This window comes from Barbus barbus (assembly GCF_936440315.1).
Source record: "Barbus barbus genome assembly, chromosome: 6".
Taxonomy (NCBI): domain Eukaryota; kingdom Metazoa; phylum Chordata; class Actinopteri; order Cypriniformes; family Cyprinidae; genus Barbus; species Barbus barbus.
The window spans coordinates 31694396-31717271 of NC_136734.1; the positions used below are offsets into that span (position 1 = coordinate 31694396).

The 22876-nt window shown below is 37.2% G+C and overlaps 2 protein-coding genes across 2 annotated transcripts; one reads left to right on the top strand and one right to left on the bottom strand.

The window, feature by feature from the left end:
- The first annotated feature begins 1225 nt into the window (after positions 1 to 1225).
- LOC306871292 (TM2 domain-containing protein 2) lies at positions 1226 to 4257 on the top strand. The gene is made up of 4 exons (XM_079419105.1): positions 1226 to 1743; positions 1868 to 1955; positions 2053 to 2168; positions 2965 to 4257. The coding sequence occupies exons 1-4, from the start codon at positions 1478 to 1480 to the stop codon at positions 3176 to 3178; spliced, it is 684 nt and encodes a 227-aa protein (XP_079275231.1). The 5' UTR covers positions 1226 to 1477; the 3' UTR covers positions 3179 to 4257.
- Positions 3787 to 13776, bottom strand: htra4 (HtrA serine peptidase 4). Its single transcript, XM_079419104.1, has 9 exons — positions 13120 to 13776; positions 10846 to 10945; positions 9909 to 10113; positions 6088 to 6282; positions 5969 to 6001; positions 5175 to 5289; positions 5046 to 5103; positions 4854 to 4949; positions 3787 to 4613 (listed from the first exon to the last, which is right to left on the bottom strand). Exons 1-9 carry the CDS (start codon positions 13517 to 13519, stop codon positions 4448 to 4450), a joined length of 1368 nt encoding a protein of 455 aa, XP_079275230.1. The 5' UTR covers positions 13520 to 13776; the 3' UTR covers positions 3787 to 4447.
- Positions 13777 to 22876: the final 9100 nt, after the last annotated feature.

Genomic DNA, 22876 nt, shown 5'->3' on the forward strand with positions numbered 1-22876 from the left:
CTACGAAGATCCTTTTATTTTCTTGCGGCCAAAATCTGCTCCTCTATGATGGTCATCATTTCACAACAAGAGGTCACCCATGACCGTATGATAGAACCAGATCTGCTGGGCTACTGAATAAAAAGTATTTAAAATTTCATATTTAAAAATGTCAAATGATGCAAATTAAGATATTACATTTCTAAATACTTTACTTACTTTTGTCATTTAGCAGACGCTTTTGTCCAAAGCGACTTACAAATAAGAAAAAGTAACTAAAACTAAAAAGTTACAACTCTATAAATACTATATACCCACATATTAAGAAAATAAAGAAATTAAATAAAATTGACACATGCATATAACAACATTTCAATAATAAACATATAAATGAAAAAATTTAATAAAAAGCGACTATCCCTTGCCGGAGTCCCTGCCCAGTAGAGTTAATGGTCTTTACACTCTTCGGTCTTCACACTAAGAGGGCTTCATATGACGACTCCCGCGGTATAATAACCTTTTTTATACCAATCCAACAAATCATCATTTCAATTCAGCTGGACCCACTTTCCTGTTTATCAACTACAAATGGCCAAGCAAGTGCACACACTGACAAGATACGCGATACAGTACGAGACCAAACGCGATTTCAGCAACTCTCACCCCAGTAAACAAAATAAGCGTTTCCTAGCAACGGCAAATGCGCTAAACACTGAGACAAGTAAATACACTTACGAGCTGATTTTAAACTTCCGCTGATAGACTGCTTCTCTTAAAGACCACTTCATTACACTGCCTTCTGCTGGCGCTTGAACCCACTTTCCTGTTTATCAACTACAAATGGCCAAGCAAGTGCACACACTGACAAGATACGCGATACAGTAAATAAATCTCATAACACATAGTAATATACAATATAGGCCTATTACATTTCTAAATAAAGCTGTAAATAAAATGTATACCACCCCAAATGTATGCCTAAATGTGCCCTATAATCCACAAAATATATTGGAATCTACAAAACTACTAACTTTAGTAATGTAATGTCAGTATCAAGACAAGTAGGCCTACCTTGTCTATTAAAAAGAGTCTGGTAACGTTAAGCTGATCTAAGGAATTATCTCGATAATGAGCTACATTTCCAACACAACTGACGACGAACTTTAATCCCACAAATGTTTTTATAGTATATTTACGTATTTCTTGATATGAATAACTATTAAATAAATAAATATGAAATGACGTAACGCTACACAAAATAGCGTCATCACAATGCGCCGCCTGTGTTGTCTATTGTACATCTCAGTTTTAGCTTTTGTAGCAGAATAATATGGTAGAGACTCGTCCACAATACGGTACATAAGTCGCATATTATGAAATAAAACCGCCAGTAATATGTCGACTGGCATTTACAGATGTAACTGGTTAAAGTAGCTGCTGTCGCGTTCATTAGCCGGAAGATTATTTAGCCGTTCAGCTTAACTGCTGTTCAGAAATCATGCCGCAGATTTCAGTCAACTATATTTTATTATGCGGACAGTTCATGCTGCTCTTCACAGTGCTGCTTTTACAGTGTCTAGAAGGGATTCACTCGCAAAACTCAACCGAGCCTCCCGGAAACAGAGTCACGACCAGCAAAACAGTTCTGATCAGCGAACCGACAGAAGAAAAAGCGACGGAGAGTGTTATACCTACAGAAACATCAAATCACACGCAGCAGCATGAGTACAGCCCTCCATCACCTGTCGTGCTCTGTCGATACCTGTGAGTAAACATCTCATCTTTATGAGGCACGCGGCCTGTTTCGTGTAAACAACACTTAGTTAACAGTTAACTCGTCACTGGTGAAGTTATGTGATGATATATCGTGCTCTTGTATCTTTTATAGACCAGAGGAATTCATATTCTGTCAAGATCCAGTCGATCACGGAGGAAATGTCTCTGCCTTTCAGGAACTGGGCTATGGATGTGTAAAGGCAAGTAACGTTAGCCTACATTGGAAATATATGTTGCACTAAGAATGTACGATGTTTACAGTCAAGCTGAAAACTTAAAACGTATATTTTCTTGTAGTTTGGCGGTCAAGTGTATAAAGATGTGAACCATACCCAGGTGTTATGCACGGCACTGGATGGCATAGAGTGCGCTGGACCAAGGGAGTTTCTCAGAGGCAGTGAGCCATGCATTAAGTAAGTGAACGGGTTCCCACAACTGGAAATATAATATAAATTAATATATAATTTTTAGCTATTTGCATGTTAAATTCTTTACACAAGTGGGAAGTCGTGGCCTAATGGTTAGAGAGTCGGACTCGCTATTTATAATCAACTCCACTCTGAGATGATATGACTATCATTACTCTATCATTACTCTCTGAATGTGTTTTGTAACTTTGTCTGGCTAAAACAGATCAATGGTGTATATGGCTTTTGCCAACAAAAAGGGCTGTTTGCACCTAGTGTTAGTAAAAAATACAATTTTTTAATCATGGAATTGACTATAAAAAATAGGCATCTTTTTAGTTATGATCAGCTGTAGCTCTTGTGTAGAGTAAAACTTGATTTCTAGCCATAGATATGTTCAGGAAATGGTCTGAACTATTCATTAGTGAATTGGTCTTACAAATCTTTTAGTAATACAATTTACTAGAAAGGTCATGGAAAATTAAATTGTCAAGAATGTTGGAACCCTGCTAATAGCTTTGTTTGTTTAAACAAAAACAAAAACATGGAAGCCAGTTAAACAAAGTGTTTCCTGTTGTTTGAATCGCTCTTGAACCACAAGCGAGCGTTACATAATTTTTCATTTCTATACCACAAGAGGGCAGTGAAGTACTGTGGATGTACTGTATGTACTGTACTTTATGCTATAAATCTCAAGACTGGCCTTCAGTAAATAGAGCTGCATCAATTCGCAAGCTTTACACTAAACACAAACTTTAAAACTATTGCCTTTGTTAAGTGTTTTCCTTTGTTATTTATTAAGATATACAGGACACTACTTCATCACCACCCTATTGTACTCATTTTTCCTGGGGTGTTTCGGCGTCGATCGGTTCTGTCTCGGGCACACTGGGACTGCGGTGGGAAAGCTGCTTACCCTGGGAGGTCTTGGCATCTGGTGGTTTGTGGATCTCATTCTCCTGATAACAGGAGGCCTGACCCCCAGCGACAGCAGCAACTGGTGCACTTTCTACTGATTTAAAGAGGCTATATCTGATTCAACTTTCTCATGCTCACAAGTTATATTTAATACACTGTATGCATGTGGGCTTAAATGGGCCTTATCTGCCATTTATTATTTGTAAAATACTGTTCTTCTTGTTTCTTTTGTAAAGTGTTTATGCAAAGCAGTGTTGTAAATAAAGATCATCTTCAAAGATGAAAAACCTCTTAATTGATACATCAATATTTGTAATGATCTGATAGTGATCTTTTTATTAAAGAAACAGCATAAAGTCATCTAGGAAATTAGTCAGATATTTTCCAAACAGACTACACTTGTCTTTGTCCTTTACTGTTATATGGTCTTTCAGAACATGCTTCCCATTACGAAATGATGTCTCAAATCAAATCAAATTATGTTTTCAGGGCTGTATTGCAGACTGTGCCAAAACAGCTGCAGAGATGTTACAGATCTCGTTTTAGACTGAATACCTACAAAGAGCTGTCAAGGGACAGATGTTATGAAACAGCTTGCAATTAAAAATACATACAATAATAGACATGCATTAATATTGAACATGCATCCTTTGGCAGAATTCCCATGGCTTTTTTCACACACCATTCAAAACGCAATTTGGTGAGAAACTGTTAAAAGTTTTCTTTTTATTAATTTCCTCTTTCATGTTCCATGGCTTGTGTGTTTCTTGTACATTATGTATTATTTACTTATTGACTGTTGGTCTGCTGAAAAAAGTAGGCACTTGGGGATATGTTGCAACACATCCAAGTGCATTGCTTTAAAACAACACATGCTTATAATTCAGTAAACAATTACTCACCATTTTTGGCTTAGATAAAATCATATGGGTACAAAGAGTTATTTGACTGGTGAAAATGACTCTATATTTGAAAACAATTGAAAGCAGCAGGTAGTAAATGCCTGCGATGAGTATGTTGACCGTGTGATGGATTACAGCCTGACAATGTTCCCATCCACTACAAGATAATTCTGTCATTCAAAACGATGCTTGTTAAGCGCAAGACACTAGAACAGTAGTGTATATCAGTATCTTATGATATTCTGCAAAATAAAACTGACATTATAGTCAATCAGAGTAACATATTCAAAAGAACAATACAATCTTAATAAGACTTGTGTATTTATATCAAAAAGCATCACTTGGCCTTGACGCTTCATGGTAATGTATACTATTAATATAATGCCCTTTTCAAGTAATGCATGTTTGTGGATAATATATTGTTATAATATATATGTAGATAAAAACTAGCACCAGAAATCTTTATCAGTACACTTCGTCAGGAACCACTGTTATTGTGATTTCTTCATTAGCACGTCTCACCACCAAAGAAAGAACTTTGTTTGACTGCACAGCCTGACTCACGTCCTCTGTAGAATGTACTGGTTGTCCATTAATGCTGATTATCACATCTTGGTTGAGCAAGCCAGCGCTACAAAACAAAGGCAGACACTTATACACAAATACAAAATGCCACAGGAGGAATGTCATCATAGGACAGAGGTGCTACAGGAAAAATATATTCATTGGATAAATATGTAAAGGCCTTTATGGTATACGATGAGGATATAAATCTTGATCTGACTGAAGGTTATGATAGTATGAAAGGAGCCTCTGGGCCTAGATGAGTGACGAAAGAGGTGTAAGAGGAGGTGCAGGCAAATCCCTTTACCTGAAGGCAGCTGTCCCTGGAATAACCTCAAACACGTGCACCCCTGCGCTCACATCTGGGAAGTTGCTCTCCCTCTCTCTGAGCTCCCTAATCAAACTGATGAAAGGAACATGATAATTAAAAAAAACAATATAGATGTATCTTTATATCTTAATAAAAGCATATTTGAAAAGAAGAAAAAATTTAACTTACGCAGCTGAAAGTTGAAGCAATCGCACTCCAATATATCTCCTTTTAGCCAGCATTCTTCCTGAAAAGAAAACAGCTACTTAATTCAATCAAGATTAAAATATATAAACAGCTCAAAAGAAGTTTGCAAACCTTTTTTTTGTCTGTCATAAGAGTCCGCAAGGAACTGGCGTATGCGGTCTGAGGGAATGGCAAATGATATTCCTGGCGTAACCTTCAACGTGTTTATGCCAATGACATCCCCATCCTTGAAACCGCAAACAGGGAGCATAATATTGAAATGCACTGCAATGAATGAACAGCTACCTTGAGACACAAGGGATGGTGATCACTGGATGTACTAGGTTAAATTTAATAATTAAGAGTAATAGGGAATATTGAGGTAATTATTTAAACAAGTACAATGTAAGATGTTTGTATGAACATCGTTATACATACTATTAGTAAAGCCATATCAACTTGAAATACAGATTTTTGCTTATACTATTGCATTGCTTAATTCCAGTTTTATGGTGCATATGTGCAATGCTTTTAACATATTTTCAAGTATCCATTGTGCACTATAAATGGAAATATGTTTTATTGCAAAGCCAGATGCATGCTTGAGCCTGAGGCTCCTTCAAGGACACATGTTGCGTTTTCCTTTACAAAGATCAATAGAATAATATAAACCACTGCAGGTAATTTACCCAGGGTATACTAAATTACCAGATGGAAGCAGACATAGAAACAGTAGAAGATGCACAGTAAGGAACCATGAATACTAAAATTGAATGTTGCACAAATAAACACAAGAGTTATAACCTTGGGGGAAGTTTTCTGGAAACAAATAGGGATAAACAAATCAGTAGCAGCTGAGAGAGAGAGAATTATGTGCAAAATACACTTAATGCCAAATAAGAGACGGGAGAATAAAAGGTTCTTACCAAGTCTACAAGAGGTCCTCCTGAGTTTCCATACTATGAAAGAAAACATTTTCTATTCATATTCATGGACACACAGTTAAAATATCTATATTGATAGTGTCTATATGTAGAACGGTTACATTTATAATGGCATCTGTTTGAATATATTCCATATCAGAGTTCTGCAGGCCAAGTTCATGACCTCCTCGGTGGGTAGTGCTGATGATACCGGTGGTTACTGTATTTTGAAGAGAAAACGGGCTTCCCACAGCCACTACAAACTCTCCTGGCCTCAGTTCTGATGAACGACCAAGTAAAAGCACTGGCAGGGGTGTCTGTTTAAAACAAAGAGACACTGTGTATTTCATTCATTCCTGTAATACATATTTTGCCAACTTCCTGATTTTTGTAAAAAAAAAGTTTTTTTTTTCAACTTTTTAAGTTGTTTTGACCAATAAAACTGTTTCATGCACAATTAAAAATAGGCTATTTATATAATTAATGTTTCTACTCCAAACACATGTCCAGATATAACAGTTTAAATTATGTCTGTCATAAAATCTTTTGAGGAAGCACCCCAAACAATCTGTTAACTTTTCTATTAATCTTTTAACAGATAAAAAAACATTATTTAAGCCAGTTATTGTTAAATAAAAACTTTACATTTTGGTAACTGAAAAAAAAAAAAAAAAAACATTTTTATGAAAAACATGAAAATTAGAAATGTGGCTTTGGAAACTAACTGAAATTAAAAAAAATAAGATGAAGTAGTATACTAAAAATACTAAAAGTAAAATAGAAATATTAGCTAACAAATATAATAAAAAATTAAAATGAAATTAAAATGACTGAAAATATGAAAATAAAAACTAATTCAAAATATTAATACAGCATCTCTCTCTCTCTCTCTCTCTCTCTCTCTCTCTATATATATATATATATATAGTGGGGAAAAAATTATTTGATTCCCTGCTGATTTTGTACGTTTGCCCACTGACAAAGAAATGATCAGTCTATAATTTAAATTGTAGGTTTATTTTAACAGTCAGAGACAGAATAAAAACAAAAAATTGCATTTCAAAAAAGTTATAAATTGATTTGCATTTTAATGAGTGAAATAAGTATTTGATCCCCTATCAATCAGCAAGATTTCTGGCTCCCAGGTGTCTTTTATACAAGTAAAGAGCTGATATTAGGAGCACTCTCTTAAAGTTTGTTACCTGTATAAAATACAACCTCTCCACAGAAGCAATCAATCAATCAGATTCCAAACTCTCCACCATGGCCAAGACCAAAGAACTGTCCAAGGATGTCAGGGACAAGATTCTAGACCTACACAAGGCTGGAATGGGCTACAAGACCATCGCCAAGCAGCTTGGTGAGAAGGTGACAACAGTTGGTGCAATTATTTGCAAATGGAAGAAACACAAAATAACTGTCAATCTCCCTCGGACTGGGGCTCCATGCAAGATCTCACCTCGTGGAGTTTCAATCATGAGAACGGTGAGCAATCAGTCACGAACTACACAGGAGGATCTTATAATTGATCTCAAGGCAGCTGGGACCATAGTCATCAAGAACACAAATGGTAACACACTACTCCGTGAAGGACTGAAATCCTGCCCACAAGGTCCCCCTGCTCAAGAAAGCACACGTACAGGCCCGTCTGAAGTTTGCCAATGAACATCTGAATGATTCAGAGGAGAACTGGGTGAAAGTGTTGTGGTCAGATGAGACCAAAATCGAGCTCTTTGGCATCAACTCAACTCGCCATGTTTGAAGGAGGAATGCTGCCTATGACCCCAAGAACACCATCTCACCATCAAACATGGAGGTAGAAACATTATGCTTTGGAGCTGTTTTTCTGCTAAGGGGACGGGACAACTGCACCGCATCAAAGGGACGATGGACGGGGCCATGTACTGTCAGGGCCAGGGCATTGAAAATGGGTTGTGGATGGGTATTCCAGCATGACAATGACCCAAAACACACGGCCAAGGCAACAAAGGAGTGGCTCAAGAAGAAGCACATTAAGGTCCTGGAGTGGCCTAGCCAGTCTCCAGACCTTAATCCTATAGAAAATCTGTGGATGGAGCTGAAGGATCGAGTTGCCAAACATCAGCCTTGAAATCTTAATGACTTGGAGAGGATCTGCAAAGAGGAGTGGGACAAAATCCCTCCTGAGATGTGTGCAAACCTGGTGGCCAACTACAAGAAACGTCTGACCTCTGTGATTGCCAACAAGGGTTTTGCCACCAAGTATTAAGTCATGTTTTGTGAAGGGGTCAAATACTTATTTCACTCATTAAAATGAAAATCAATTTATAACTTTTTTGAAATGCGTTTTTTCTTAATTTTTTTGCTGTTATTCTGTCTCTCTGTTCAAACAAACCTACCATTAAAATTATAGACTGATCATTCCTTTGTCAGTGGGCAAACGTACAAAATCAGCAGGGGATCAAAATTTTTTTTCCCTCCACTGTATATCATAGAGAGAGACAGAGAGAGAGAGATAATGCTGATTCAAGCATACATCAAATAGACATACATTTGTAATATACTATTTATGATTTTAGCTGAATGTAACGTCAGGTGACATGTTTGTTCAAAAGTTGTGTGACATATTTCCACGGTTGAATCTCTGACAGTATTGGAAATACAGTTCAGTATGTTGGTAAGTTGAACTGTATCTTTTAACATTTAATATATCTTCTGACCGTCATCAAATTTCCTCTATCACTTTTCGTGCTGTAAATAGGTAGTTGCAAATTGGAAAGTCTGTTGGTTTGTGAGCACTCAGTGATGGCATTTGAAATTGGTGACTACAGCGATAACATTTACACAGTTTGTTAGTGGGCACCTTTTTAATAGAATACAACCCTTTTAATACTCTCCTTTTTCCACAAACAACTCATCGTGATCTCCAACTCAAAATCACACAGCCGCTACAAGTCTTTTTCAGAGAAAAACAACTTGACTATCTTCTGTGCTGTCACCTTTTTAGAACAGTCTAATAAGTTTCCTTGAAATGTTTGAAGCCAGCAGCCAGTCTGGGCCTGAGCTTGCCCCTGCCTGCCTGTGCTCTCTAGGGTGCATTTTTATGACTTTAGGCTGATGCACCAGGTTTGATTACCGGGGCTTCTGGAGCAGGACGCCTTTACACTATGTCCCAACCTTGACTCTGCAGGCTACTGCTGGGGGGCTGAGCACTGCAAAATAACAGATTGCCATCTGCCTCCCCAGCACTTCTTCTCCACTTTTATCCTCCTTTTTGAAACCACAGGCAGCCATACACAGTCTGGGACTGAATTAAAGTGATTACCAATCATTGTGCTACATGCTGTTGCTATGGTCTGGGTTATGTCGAGACGTTATTGTTGTTGGCAGGATGCTCTACGCAGCTGATCAAAGCTTGTCTTTACAGACGGTCTCAGGAGTTAGGTGGTTCTAAATCAGTCTGAAAGGACTTTTTTTTTTTACTCTTTTGGCTGTTTTGTATTTCTGCCAGGAGATATTTCAGGGCCTTGTGCTGGTCCTGTTTACAAAGGCAGGCTGTCAGTGGCAAATAGACATCTTATCTTGCATGGTCATAAGCGCACAGCGAAAATAGGCGGGAAGTTGGAATTTGTAAGACCGAGACAAATTTTCTCCTGAGAAAATCAGAAAACAAATGAACCATGTCAAGAAGCAGAATCTAATTTTTGGTGGCACAAGCTTTGCTGACTCCAGAAACATCTGCTGGACTGCCTCCCCAAGATTAATTTACTTCCAGCAGCTGTGATGCCAGTCGCTGATGATAAACCAGTGTATCTGAGCAGTAAACTGCAAAGACAACATTTTTACCATGCAACAAAATGTATTTTGACCATGCACTTAAGACCGCTGGAGGCTAGTTTTTGTCATTGGTTAAGTCATTTCTTCATGTCCCCTGACCAGGTTTTGGGCATCTCGGCTTACTTACCTCTGAGTCAATCTTAATGAGAGCAATGTCTAATTTTTGATCCACATCTTTGATTTTGGCATCGTAGACCATGCCATTTTTCAGCTCCACTTTGATATGTTGCTTATTGGTCAGTACATGTGCATTGGTGACGATCCACCCATCCTCTGACACTATAAACCCTGAACCACTGGAAACAGGGACGTCTTGGTTGGAAAATGGTAGTCTGGAGGGAAACATTGGGGAAATAGGTCCTTGGTGTATGAGTTCATAAAAAATGAGTTTGTTGAGAGATTTCTAGTACATTTTTACAGGCAAATTCGAACTTGTCTGTACTTTTAAACATTCTGTTCATCCTAAAAAATGTATCACGGTATCTTCTTGAGCACCAAGTCAGCATATTAGAATCATAGAAGGACAATGTGATACTCAATACTGGACTACCAGCTGCTGAAAATTTAGCTATGCCATCACAGGAATAAATTACAATAATTCAAATCTATTAAAATTGAAAACAGTTACTTGCAGTCTTGGTGAGCACAAGAGACTTCTTTCAAAAACACAAAAAAATCTTACAGACCCCAAACCATTGAGTGTATAACATCCTTTTTTAAACTTTGCTATGAAATGTAACACAACAAATGTTTATTGTAAATGTTTAGTGATGATGACATTGTACATATTTTGTCACATAATTACGTACTAAAGTTTAATTTGTGCAAAATGCAATAACAGTTATCTTGTAACACAGAAATTCCAATCCAAACAGCAGTGTTTACATACTTATTTTACTCTCATTTTTGAACCTCTGTCTAAACAAGCAAGCAAAAACTATTACGTTGTGGTAATTTAATCACATATTGAGAGTTCATTCTGTGCCAGCTAAGAATACCAAGCATTATAACCAGCATGTCACTCTGTGCTCAGCATCTAAACAACCAACACCATCTGTCCTTACCTACTAAACAGTTCTAGATGGACCACTGCAGGGGCAATCTTATCCACCACATCTGCTATGAAGTTAAATTTGTAGCGCATGCTGCTTGGATTTCGAGAGCCTGTCAGAACAAAGAGGTCAAAAAAAAAAGAATACAAATTACTTTACAAAGTATTGCCTGTTTTTAAATAGAGACCAAGCCAAAAACATGTGCATAAAACCATGGGTTGACAACTTTGCATGATCAGTGTCACAATGTTGCTCTTCAACATGTTGCACATCAACAATAGTAACATGTGGGCACAAGCTATGAGTAAAGCAAACAGCCCTGCTGTGGAGCTCTTTTCTTCACCCTGCTACCTGAAGGCACTGTGGGAGAACTTGTCACACAGTCTCTGCATAAATTGATGTTACATGCTTATCTCCAAGTCTGTGGCAGCTGACAGCAGCCTTGCTCCTCTGAGAGAAAGTCAGGATCCCGACACTGCATGTACAGGTTTCCCTGGGGTGAACCACAACAGGTAAACACAAAAAATACTTATATAATGAGAATTGAGAAATCATGACAGTAAACCACAGATGCAGTGCCATAAAAACTTGTCTTAATAAATTAAGACGTAATTGTTTCTCTTACTTTCTTACTCTCTTACTTTCTGCCAAAGAAACCAGCACATCTGATGCTGCATATATGCAAATATGTGCTGGATGTGGATAAAGGTTATGTAATCCACATGTTACCACTTGATGAAATCATTGTTCCCTTGACTATTTTTTTGCATACCGAGTTCACTTTCAGAGCTGAATTGCTTGTGACATTGTGTTTTCCAGCCCTTTTGGGACCCCTGAATTTGGCAAGGCATAGCTGACAGAACATGCCACATGGTTTTATAGATGGATCATATATCCCAAGGCATAACTGTCAAAAATAAATTTGAACCTCTTGGCCAGAAGCCAGGGAACATTTGTGTGCATAAAAACATACAGCATATATATATATATATATATACACACACACACACACACACACACACACACACACACACACACACACACACACACATATATATATATATACATACATATATATATATATATATATATATACATAAAAAAACATAATGCAACTATGTTAAAATATGTTAATGTTTGTGTAAATATGTAAATAGAAATAGATGGAGTTGAATATTCTTCTGTGTAAGATAGAAGTCAAAGTTGTTCTTTTCCATACAATGAAAATGAAAAGTGACCATGGCTGTCCATTTTACCATGGCACGATAAAAAGAAGGCATTTAAAAATATCAATAATAATCTCTTGTCCTAATAGGATAACATTTTTGGTAGCTATAGCAATATCATTCTAAGGTTTCAGTTCATTTATGCAATCAATACGCTATGCCGGTACTGATGCTCAAAAAGTGCTCCATGATTTGGCTTGTAACAAGTGACAAAGAAGTAGTTGACCTTAACAACTTTCGCAATATGCAAAACTGCTGAATGCCTGCACTGACATGTGCTGAAATGAATGCTATCATAGTTCTCTTGACATTGAAATAGATTTGAAATGCTGCACCTCTTTTACTGCAGAGGTTTGTGGCTTAAGTCATAAATCTATTATCACATAAATGCCTCCTCTTACTTTTTTATGAGGGGATTCGGTTGAATTTTGCATGAAGCTGTAAAGTTAAGCTGTACTCAATCATATCAGATATGATGCCCCTTCAATGACATTTGGATTTGAACCTCAGTATTTCAGTATACCTGTGCTACACATGGCATATGTAAAATATGATAAATATGCAAAAATCTGATTTTAAATGTGTCATTCCTGTAAAGCAGCAACTTAAAATAAAATAATAACATTCCTGTGTTATTAAGATTTGTGAGTTACAGCTTAAAAACATTCCATCAGCATAGAAAGAACCGGCTTTTGTTGAATAAAAGGAATTGTATCCGAATGGAAATTAGGGCCACAGTAAATTTATGAGCAATCAATCATTTATTTGATATGAATTTTTTTGACTATGGTAAGGAAAAAACATGATGATTACGACATAGGCTGGGAGACTTAGCTGGTGTTTGCTGTTTGTTTTTTTTTCAGCAGGGTTGGCAAAACGTTATGGGTTGTTTTACGACACTTTCTGTCAGGTCGTCAAATTACATTTGATACATTACTTTTAATATAAATTGTTGCCTCTGCTGCTAGGAAAAAACAACTACACGTTTAGATTGTTATTAACTTCTGTCAGGTTGGCCAGGTGTTATGAACACCAAAACAAACAGTTTTTGTTCCCTCACCGGTCTCGCAGGGGCCTCTCTGGATGAAAATGACAGCAGGTACGCCACTCTTCTCAGCCCGTCTGTTCTCCGCTTTCAGTCGACAGACACTGGGATATGTTCTCCCATCGCTGCCACACACTGGCTCATGGGAGTCACACACGCACGCACTGCTGCGATATTCACAGGTCATTCCCTGACCGCAAACCGCATGTCCCCGATCCCCACAATACTCGCCCTCTCCCGCCGCACACACCTTGCAGCAGTCACATCTGTCCTTCACCACGCCGAAATAACAAGACTCTAGAGCAGATGAGCAGCGAGACAGTTCGCACACATTTGGGCATGTAGTTTGTCTCGTCCGCAGGTCACGCGCCTGTAACCCTGAGGCCACGAGAACACAGGTCAGCAGTCTCCACATGATGAACAATAATCTCACCAATCGATGTAAGGACCGATGGAATTTCAGTTTCAAGTAAATTTCCCTTTAACAAAATCAACAGATGTCCCCTTGCTTATCCCTACAGTGAAAATGTTCAGGGTTAAAAACACCAGTTGCATATTGCTGAAATGTCATTATGATGCTCAAGTTGTGGCTCGTTGTACGTACACCTCTTTATGAACGGACAGCATGCTGGAACGCTGCTCTTCTGAGTTTGGATACAGTTTGGGGTCTTCACGAGAGGAATTAAGGGAGGAGCTCAAAGTTTACCTCTCTCTGTGCCTGTTAGTCCAACAACTCAAGTCATTACAATGAAGCGGTAATGATAAATGCAATATAATAATGCTCTTGAGCAGAACTTGCATTTAATATAGGCTATATATTGTGAAAAACAAGTCTGCTGGTCTGCTGCCATTTCATTGTATTATTTCAAACTTGTGCTATGAGGTTGCTGATTTATTTCATTGTGTGGATAATTTATGCTTTGGAAGGGCTTAATTATGTTGTCTTTTATGATGTTGTAATTATTTTTCCTTTAACAACTATATATATGGACACAAGCTGCATTTAATCAAAGCCAATACAGTAAAAATAGTACTATTTCAAGTATTATTACAGTTTTACACACACACACACACACACACACACACACACACACACACACACACACACACACACACACACACGTTGGTTTTTGTGGTTTATGGGGACTCTCCATAGGCGTAATGGTTTTTATACTGAACAAACTGTGTGTGTTATTGCCCTACACCAACCCTACACCTAAACTTAGCCCTCACAGGAGACTTTGTGCAGTTTTAGATTTTCAAAAAAAACACCATAGTATGTTTTTTAAGCCTTTTGAATTACGTGGACATAGGCAGTGTCCTCATAAACCACCTTCATATTGTAATACCTCTGTCATACCCATGTCATTATACAAATTTGTGTCCTCATAAACCACATAAACATGCACACACGATTTGCAAAGATTCATAAAACTAATTTTTACTAATTTCTTCTGTAGGTGAGGCTGGATCACGAATGATTTGTGCAAACATAAGCGCATTTAGGTTGATCGGGGGCGCATTCCCTTCAAAAACAAAGGTAATCCACTGCTTCAGTGGCTCAGATGTCGGGAGTAAATGACGACTGGTTTGTTGATTATTACATACAACAACAAAATACCTCAATTGTTTTAGGAGCCATTCTTGTCTACTCCTGCTCTGGCGTCGAAACAATGGCTGATGATAGCTCACTCAGGGCGTGTCTAAGGTAAATCGCTAGTGTCAATCAACAATCATGGGAGGGGCCTGGGTCTGTGTGACGTCTTATAGACAGGCATCTGAGAATGGCTTGATATGAGAAAGGGGAAATGATTTAACGAGATTAAATAAAAAAACACTGGGTGGATCTTTATCATTACAGGGTGGTTGTGTACACACACTGCCAACACACATTTCAGTTCAAACTACTTGTAAACATGTTGCATCCGATGACCCCTTTGTCTTTGTATATTCAGTGTGTTCTTGCTATATACACATGCAAAAACTATACACTGTGCAGTCTTCTTTTTGAGAAGAAACCAAGCTGAATCTAACTTGAAAATTGATTGTATAACATCGATGCATACATATGATTCAGACATATTGCTGTGCTTGTTTCATGCTTCTGTGCTACCTGAAAGTTTATTCTTCATGAACACTATTTGGCAGTGTTCCTGAAGAAAAGTTTGGCGTGTTCACTTAACTCCTGCTGACATCTAAACAACTGCACTGTAAATGAGCACAGAGAGATGTGTCCTACAGCAGCAACAAACTCCTGCCTCTGATCTTGTGTTTACAGCAGGATTTCACTTTGCCTCTCTCTTGCTCTGCCGACAGGGTGTGTGAATTGTGCTGACTCCAGATTTGATGTGGATGTTTTGTACTTCAAAAGAATTTTACTCATGAATACTGACAGTCTCCAGAGAAAACTCACCAGTAACCTGTCCATTAATACCTGAGAGAAACAGGTAAGAACTTACACTATAAAAAATGCATTATCACATAGCCTGAAACATTCTCTCTGGGCAAAATCTAAACTACCTGATTTTAAGATGTGAATGTAATTTAATATGAATAAATCAGCCTGACTACATTAAGCACATTTGAGTTATATGTGATTTGCTTTCAGTGTCAATAATAATGATGGACTGACTTCAGACACGTTACTTAATCATAAATCTTGCAGTCAGTCTTTTTTCGTTCTTCAACCTATTTAATTCTGTCTTGTAGAAATCTCCAGCATTTTAAATGGAATACTCATAATTCATAAGCCTGTTGGAAAGATTCTGAATAAGCCTTGGGTCCGTTTTTTGGGTCAGTTTTTTCAAAAAGTTTTTTTCTGGTTCAGGTTTCTTCACGGATTGGGTGTGGTTTTCTTAGAACTATTAAAGTGCCAGGATTGGCCTGTGAACTGGATAAGGTGTCTACGTGTATACTTATGGCATGTTAAAGGGGTCATGAACTGAGAAACCAAAATTCCCTTGATCTTTTGACATATAAGAGGTCATTGTACTATAAAAACATCCTGTAAGTTTCAGATCTCCTTGTTATTCTAAAAACAGCTTACACCTTGTCCTAACTACACACGACGTGACAAGATTCCAGCGATAAGCAATTTGGGTGTCCACACCAGACGCGACAGAATCAATAAAATATCACAGCCAATCAGAAGTGTGTGTGTGTGTGTGTGTGTGTGGGGGGGGGGCTCTATCTGGAAGCGCACTGCTCTCACAACACAATGGATACGTTTATAATCTATTCATGAATATTAAACTTTTTAACATAATTAAATGTACATGCTGAATGACTTATAAGATCTTTGTCATGGAATTCACTTGTTGGTTTGCAGTGAGTTCACAGTTTTAACGGTCATCTTTGCTTTAATTTATTTTCAAGATCTGAGGTAAACTATCTGTTGTTGCTTTCAGTATGGCTATAAGGTCACGTAATATGAGATTTAAACTCATATTAGACACGTTTAACTTTGAATAAAGCACATAATCACCTGAGATTATTTACTGTCATAGTTTGTATGTTGTAAACGATAAAGATGCCTCCGAATACAACAAGACAGTGTGCTGTGCCAAGTTGTGGAAAAACAGTCTTTGCATTGCCTTCCTTCTGATTCCAACGTTAGGAAAGAGTGGATGAACTTTATTTTTAGTGAAGATCCAGACCGCATCAGTAAGAACTCGGTCCTTTGTTCACTTCATTTTACCCTGGATTCTTTTACAAACAAGGCATTTTCAGAAAGATTGAAACTGAAATACGATGCTGTGTTGACTATATTGGATCCAACAGTAATAGTATACAATTGCATAGTTACATAGTCTTAATTGCTTTGTCTGTTAAACAGATTGTTTGATATGAGTATTTATGTGTTTTTAAAATAAATCACAACGACCATCTGTGAAGGACATAGGCTGTCAAACAGCTATTAGCCAATCATAGCAGTGGGCGTTTACTTCTGAGTCTTCAATCCACTACACCTATTCAAACGGAGCATTCTGATGAAGGGGGTTAAACCAGGGCAGATAGCCTACTACTGCTTTTTTGATCTAAAAATCTTGATAACATTATAAGTGGACCTCACAGAACAGTACAAAATAAAAAACAAAGGCAGTTCATGACCCCTTTAAAGAACTATTGCAAATTTTCAGTGAAATTTTTTTTTATCAATAACATAGCAGAATAATGTAAAATCAAGAATATCCTGCTGGGGGTATATTCTGTGATCATTTACTCTCCCTCATGTATGCATTTCTTTTTTTCTACTAAACACAAAAAACTATTTGAAGACTATTTGAAGAATGTTAATAAGCAACCAGTTTCGGTTCCAATCGACTTCCATTGTATTTTTTTTTGTCCATACAATGGAAGTCAAGGATAACAGAAACTACTTAGTTACCAGCAATCTTCTTTTGTGTTTCACAGTAAGAAAGAAATTCATGCTTGTTTAGAACAACTTGAAGGTGAGTAAATGAGGACAGATTTAAATTTTGTTTTTGGTTGGACTATCTGTTAAAAATGCTAAGAAGACTAGTAAACAAGTTTAGGTTGTCATTTTAAAGCAGGGTAATCATGCATTTTTTTCACTTCATTGTTATAATTGGTATTTTATAGTGGTTTTCGATATCCTATAGTATCATTTTGAAAGCATGCATGAGAAGTATCAAAATCTCTGTTCATAACTGGCATTACTTATTGCACAGTGTTAAATATTGCGAGCAAAGAACACACCATCAATAGAGTCAATGGGGGGCAGTGGTGATCTGTGCTCTCTTTGAGATGAGCACAATGGTAATAGAGAGATGCCTCGTGCAGTGTTTCATATCTGTGTACACGGACAATATGTTAATAGCATAGGCCGATGCTCTGCTGTTGATTGTACCTTGTTCTTTATCACCTTGTTTTAGTGGTCCTCATAGGACCAACCTGACGCCTTGAGCGTCAGCATAAACATATAGTTGACCCGATGCCATTATTGCTCTGCTGGCTCCCTAAAGTATCTACATCTACATGATGCTTGTTACATGAAATTGTAGGAAAGAAGGTTATAGAGATGACATTAGGTGGCTGTGGAGTGTGGTGGGAAATAAGGACAACACTTTTGTGCACTTTGCATCAGCTGTCAAGAGAGACATGATAAGTCATGTACTTTTCTAACAGTGCTGCTGATTCAATCTATATGTCATAGATTCTGATAATCCCAGAGAAAACAAGAGGCGCCTTCCAGATTTTGTTTCGGAAAACTTTAGAAATTGGGGGATCGGATGAAGTAACGTGTTGAAGTGGATACAGATGTTTCCATTTATAGGACTACTAGGTAACTTTGGAGAGATCATGACAGTATTAGATTTTATTGCTTGTTTGGTTGTCATAATTTAATTGAATCATCTTTTTCCTAGCAACACTGATCTTAAGCTGAAGTTGCTTGACAACACTTGAAATGCTATTGAAAGGACACGGGTGTCCCACTTTCCCTGTGCAATATCAATGAAACCTGAGAATTAGCCACAAAGGCCAGTCTTTGTGAAGAAACATCAGCCTAAATCCCATGTAGTGCCTTCCTCTGTGATGTAACCAATTATTATTTAGCACACTCGAAATGAAGGATGACATTCATCTTTAAGGAGATTAATTAAAACTCTCGAAAATGCAATATTATTATTTTTATAATCTGTAAGGAAGTGCAGCTCTGTCTAATTGCTTTGCATTTCATTGTGTACATGATGAATATGGATGAGGATGTTAACAGGACTCAAGACTAAAGGTACAAGTTGTAACATTGAACCATCTGCAAGGGGAACACAAATCTGGCATGACAGAATGTTGCTTTTTCATGATTTGCCAGAGTATGTCCCTATGTGTGACGGATTTGAAAGATATACATCTGTTGTCACTCTCTGCTTTTTTTTTTTAGTCCGACCCTTCAATAGAAAGATTCCCAGTTCCCAAATTTTGGATAGGATCTGGCGAATGTGTTTAGAATTTGAAGAATGGCCATGCTTAGTCTATAATGTCCATATTTGTCACACGATTAATATCTTCAAAATAATAATAATACTTTTTTTTTTTTTTTTTTAAATTAGCATGGTTCCAAGATCCAACATCCATGGACCCTTTCTACTCACAATGTTCTCTTTTTTTGTTCTTTTATGTTCTCCACACTAAGAAAAAAAAGGTTCTTTTAAGAACTGTTGATTGAGAGATTCTTTGAGGAACCAAAAATGAGTCTTTTATGGCATTGGTGTAAAAAACCCCTTTTGGAACCTTTTTAATTTTTTTAAGAGTGCTCCATTGCACTATTGCACTAATGTTCTTTAAGTGGAAATTGGTTCTTTAGAATATTAAAATGTTCTTCATACTAAGAAAAAATAAAATAAAATTAAGAACTGTTCACTGAAATTCTCTTTGGGGAATCCAAAATGGCCTTTCTATGACATTGCTGCAAAAGTCTCATTTTGAATCTTTATTTTTTAAAAGTGTTCTGGCCTTTAAAATATTACATTATTTATAATTGTTGCAGTATAATTTTAATAATGAAAATAAATGGTTAACAATGAAATAATAATGATAATTATTATTATAATTATTAAACATGACTATAACAATTTATAAGATGATTTAAAATAATAATAACATGAAGAATAAGGTAAAATAATATCCCCCCAGTGCTGTTCTCTTAGCAGTGTTAGTGTGTTCAAGCATGTGCAATTGGCCAGCATGACAGGTATGTGTGGACAGCTGGGCTCTGGCTCCTGTTAGATAAAGAAATGCTCAATTAAAAAAAATTATTGGCCATAGTGGGCCAAGAGCGTGACTGTGGGTCATCTAATTTTGTTCACAGTGTTCTCGTATGGACTCTTTTCACTGACAAATATCTCTGCTCTTAGAAACAGCCTCCAACACATTCATAATTCTGACCTTACAAAGTGGTTCACCTTCTTTGGAGTGATGAAACAAGACAACAATAGACCTAGAACAGGAAGTGTATCATGCTAATGGATGTGCACACTCACAGGGATTATATTTGGTTTCAGCGCTGCTGTGCTAATATGCGAGCGGCGACAGTCACTTGCACACATTCATGAATCAGACTGATTGCTGGCTTGTCAGTGGAAACAGAGGTGGGGGAGAAAAGATGACACTTTCATAGCGTAGACAGATGGGAAGTGATTTGGAGTTGGTGGCTCACTCAGGATAGGTTAATTAGACTGATAAGCAAAAATGTGTTCAGTTTGGCACGGTGACTCTGATAGTTTAATGCAGCCATCTTACAGTCGTCATATGTCTTTCTCTGTGCCTTGGAATATTTGCTTTTTTTTTCTTTCTGAAAGTGCTTATGGCATTCAGTCAAAGCGTGGGTCTGCTGAATTGGACCATCCAGGCAAGGAATTGCAGATTTTTATAGGCAGAATGTGGATTCTTATTGATGGGTGTTTCTTTAACTTTTGGCACTTTTATGTCCCAGGGGTTGATTAAAATGAACAGATTTTAGATCCTGACTTTCAATCTATGAAATGGCATAATAAATATGAATAATTATATGTTTAAAGATTATCACTGAGTGAAATAATCATAAACTGTTTTAATACACTACCATTCAAAAGTTTGGGGCTGGGAAGATTTTTTGTTTTTGTTACATTTACCAAGGCTGCATATTTTTGGTCAAATATGCAATTAATAACTGTATTATTATGAAATATTGGAGTTCAAAATATATATTTTTTGTATTGTACTATATATTTTAAATATCATTTATTCCTGTAATGGTAAATCTGAATTTCATCTGAATGTCTATACTGTTGCATTTGATGAATTTAATTAGTAAGAGGCATTTGTAAGAGCTAATTGTGTTATGGTCTCCTTTAATTGTAGTTGCATATTGATCTCATTTTTTATTCTGCAGTGATGAAGACATTAATCGGATGTAAAAGGCTTTAGTTATTGTCATGTCGTAGTGTGTTTGGTGTTCTGTGAGATGTGTCTATGATGTTGCACTGTGAAAAGGACAGTGCACAGAATCCTAGTTATTATCTGGTTTGTTTAGGCTTTAATATTTCATGAAGCGAAGGGTGCAAACGTCCCAAGTAAGATCTTGCATACTGGTATGCCATAGGTGAATGGAATAGAACTTGAAGAGGAATTTTTGAGAGGACTGTGGTTTTGCTTTGAACATTTTGAATTTTAGTCCACATGGATTTAAAAAGCCATGTTTTTGCCCTTTTGTGCATATTCACCTCTGATGTGCTGAATATCTGATATTTTCTGATATTACAGAAATAAAAGAGTGAAGAACAGTAAAGGAAAGAACAGAAAATGATGTGAAAGATTTTATTTTTATGTGTTGTATAAATCAGAGAGATTTACATTTGTGTGTGTGTTCTAAGGCACCTTTTGAAGCTTCTAACAAAAAGTATGTTGAGATGCTGTTGGAAAAGTTGCTCTTGGATGTGCTGAGAAAAGTTGCTGTTGTTAGAGTTGTTCAGGATGGATGAGACAAAGTTAAAACTTGTGGTCACAGTAGCATCATGTTTAACAAAAAAACAAAACTCTTTGACCAAAGAACCTCAGGGCTTTATTGTAACTTTCATAATATAGTCAATTAGAAATTCCACATTGCTCGAGCGTCTTAAAAAAAATCTGAAAGTTGAATCCCAGGACAGTTGGACCTTGCAAAAAGAATAATGTCACAAACAGAGGCGGAAACAACAGGTAAGTGATACAACAGGATGGTTTATTGACAGGCAAAGCAGATCGTGAGGAGAGTGATGAGCAGGTGAGAATCTGGATGCTTAGCCCAATTCCGAATGTCTTGGTAAGAACTGATATCTGTCTCGTTCACAGGGGTGTGGAGACCTTCAGCTCAGGAGAGCTAGATTCGACGCTGGAGAAACTGGGATCCTGGAATCTATGCTGGAGAATCACGGGGATATCTATAAGGTAAGTGCATACAGAGTCATGTACTGTTTGAGATCATGAACCATAGACCAGACGATGAGTGTCAGAGAGAGTGTGGTGTTTATAGGAGTGCTGATGAGGGACTGCAGGTGCGGGTGATTAGAACTCAGGTGACTGTGATCTGGTGACTGCTGTTGATGGCGGTGACTGTGACTCCATGACAAATAACACAAGACGCTAAATTACTGTAAGGAAAACAAGCTTTCAAAATTCACACATGTACTGGAGTTCTGTGAATAAGAGTGGACAGAAATGTCTTGCAATTCTGTTAAGGAGACTGATTGATAATTATAAGTAATGGGTGCAAGATGTTATTTTCACCAAATTGATGGTGTACTTATTTTTTCCAGGTAATTGCTTTCCTGACTTTTTTTGTGAAATGACTGAAAAGAGAAATTGCAACAAAATATCAGATTTTAACAAGCTTGTGGGTATCCTAATGTCACACCTGTTCTCTATCTCCATTGTTGATCACTTTGGCATTAACATAACAGTGTAAAAATTCAATTATAATAACTTTTTTTGGCCGAAGTAAAATTATTTTCCTTTGTGATGAGTTGCAGTGCATTGAGTTTCTTTAACATACACCAATCCAGTATAATTCATGTCTCTGTCTGTTCAAAATTAAAAAAAAAATCATCATATAATAATCTTTTGTCCGACACATGATGGCATTTGTACTGCCCTTCTTACAGTTCTTTTATTTGAGTCCAGCTGTTTCCAACAATCCTCCCACTGAACTCAATCAATGGAACATTGAAAGACAGCTGGGCACTTAAAGGACTCTGCCACATTTACCCTTGACCTTCAATTCTGCTGCTCTTCCACA

Coding starts and splice junctions, on each gene's coding strand:
- LOC306871292 (XM_079419105.1), top strand. CDS start 1,478: ATGCCGCAGATTTCAGTCAACTATATTTTATTATGCGGACAGTTCATG. Junction 1,744..1,867: donor GTCGTGCTCTGTCGATACCT/GTGAGTAAACAT, acceptor TATCTTTTATAG/ACCAGAGGAATTCATATTCT. Junction 2,169..2,964: donor GGCAGTGAGCCATGCATTAA/GTAAGTGAACGG, acceptor TTATTTATTAAG/ATATACAGGACACTACTTCA.
- htra4 (XM_079419104.1), bottom strand. CDS start 13,519: ATGTGGAGACTGCTGACCTGTGTTCTCGTGGCCTCAGGGTTACAGGCG. Junction 6,283..9,908: donor TCATTAAGATTGACTCAGAG/GTAAGTAAGCCG, acceptor TGTTTTAAACAG/ACACCCCTGCCAGTGCTTTT. Junction 6,002..6,087: donor AAACAGATGCCATTATAAAT/GTAACCGTTCTA, acceptor TTTCTTTCATAG/TATGGAAACTCAGGAGGACC.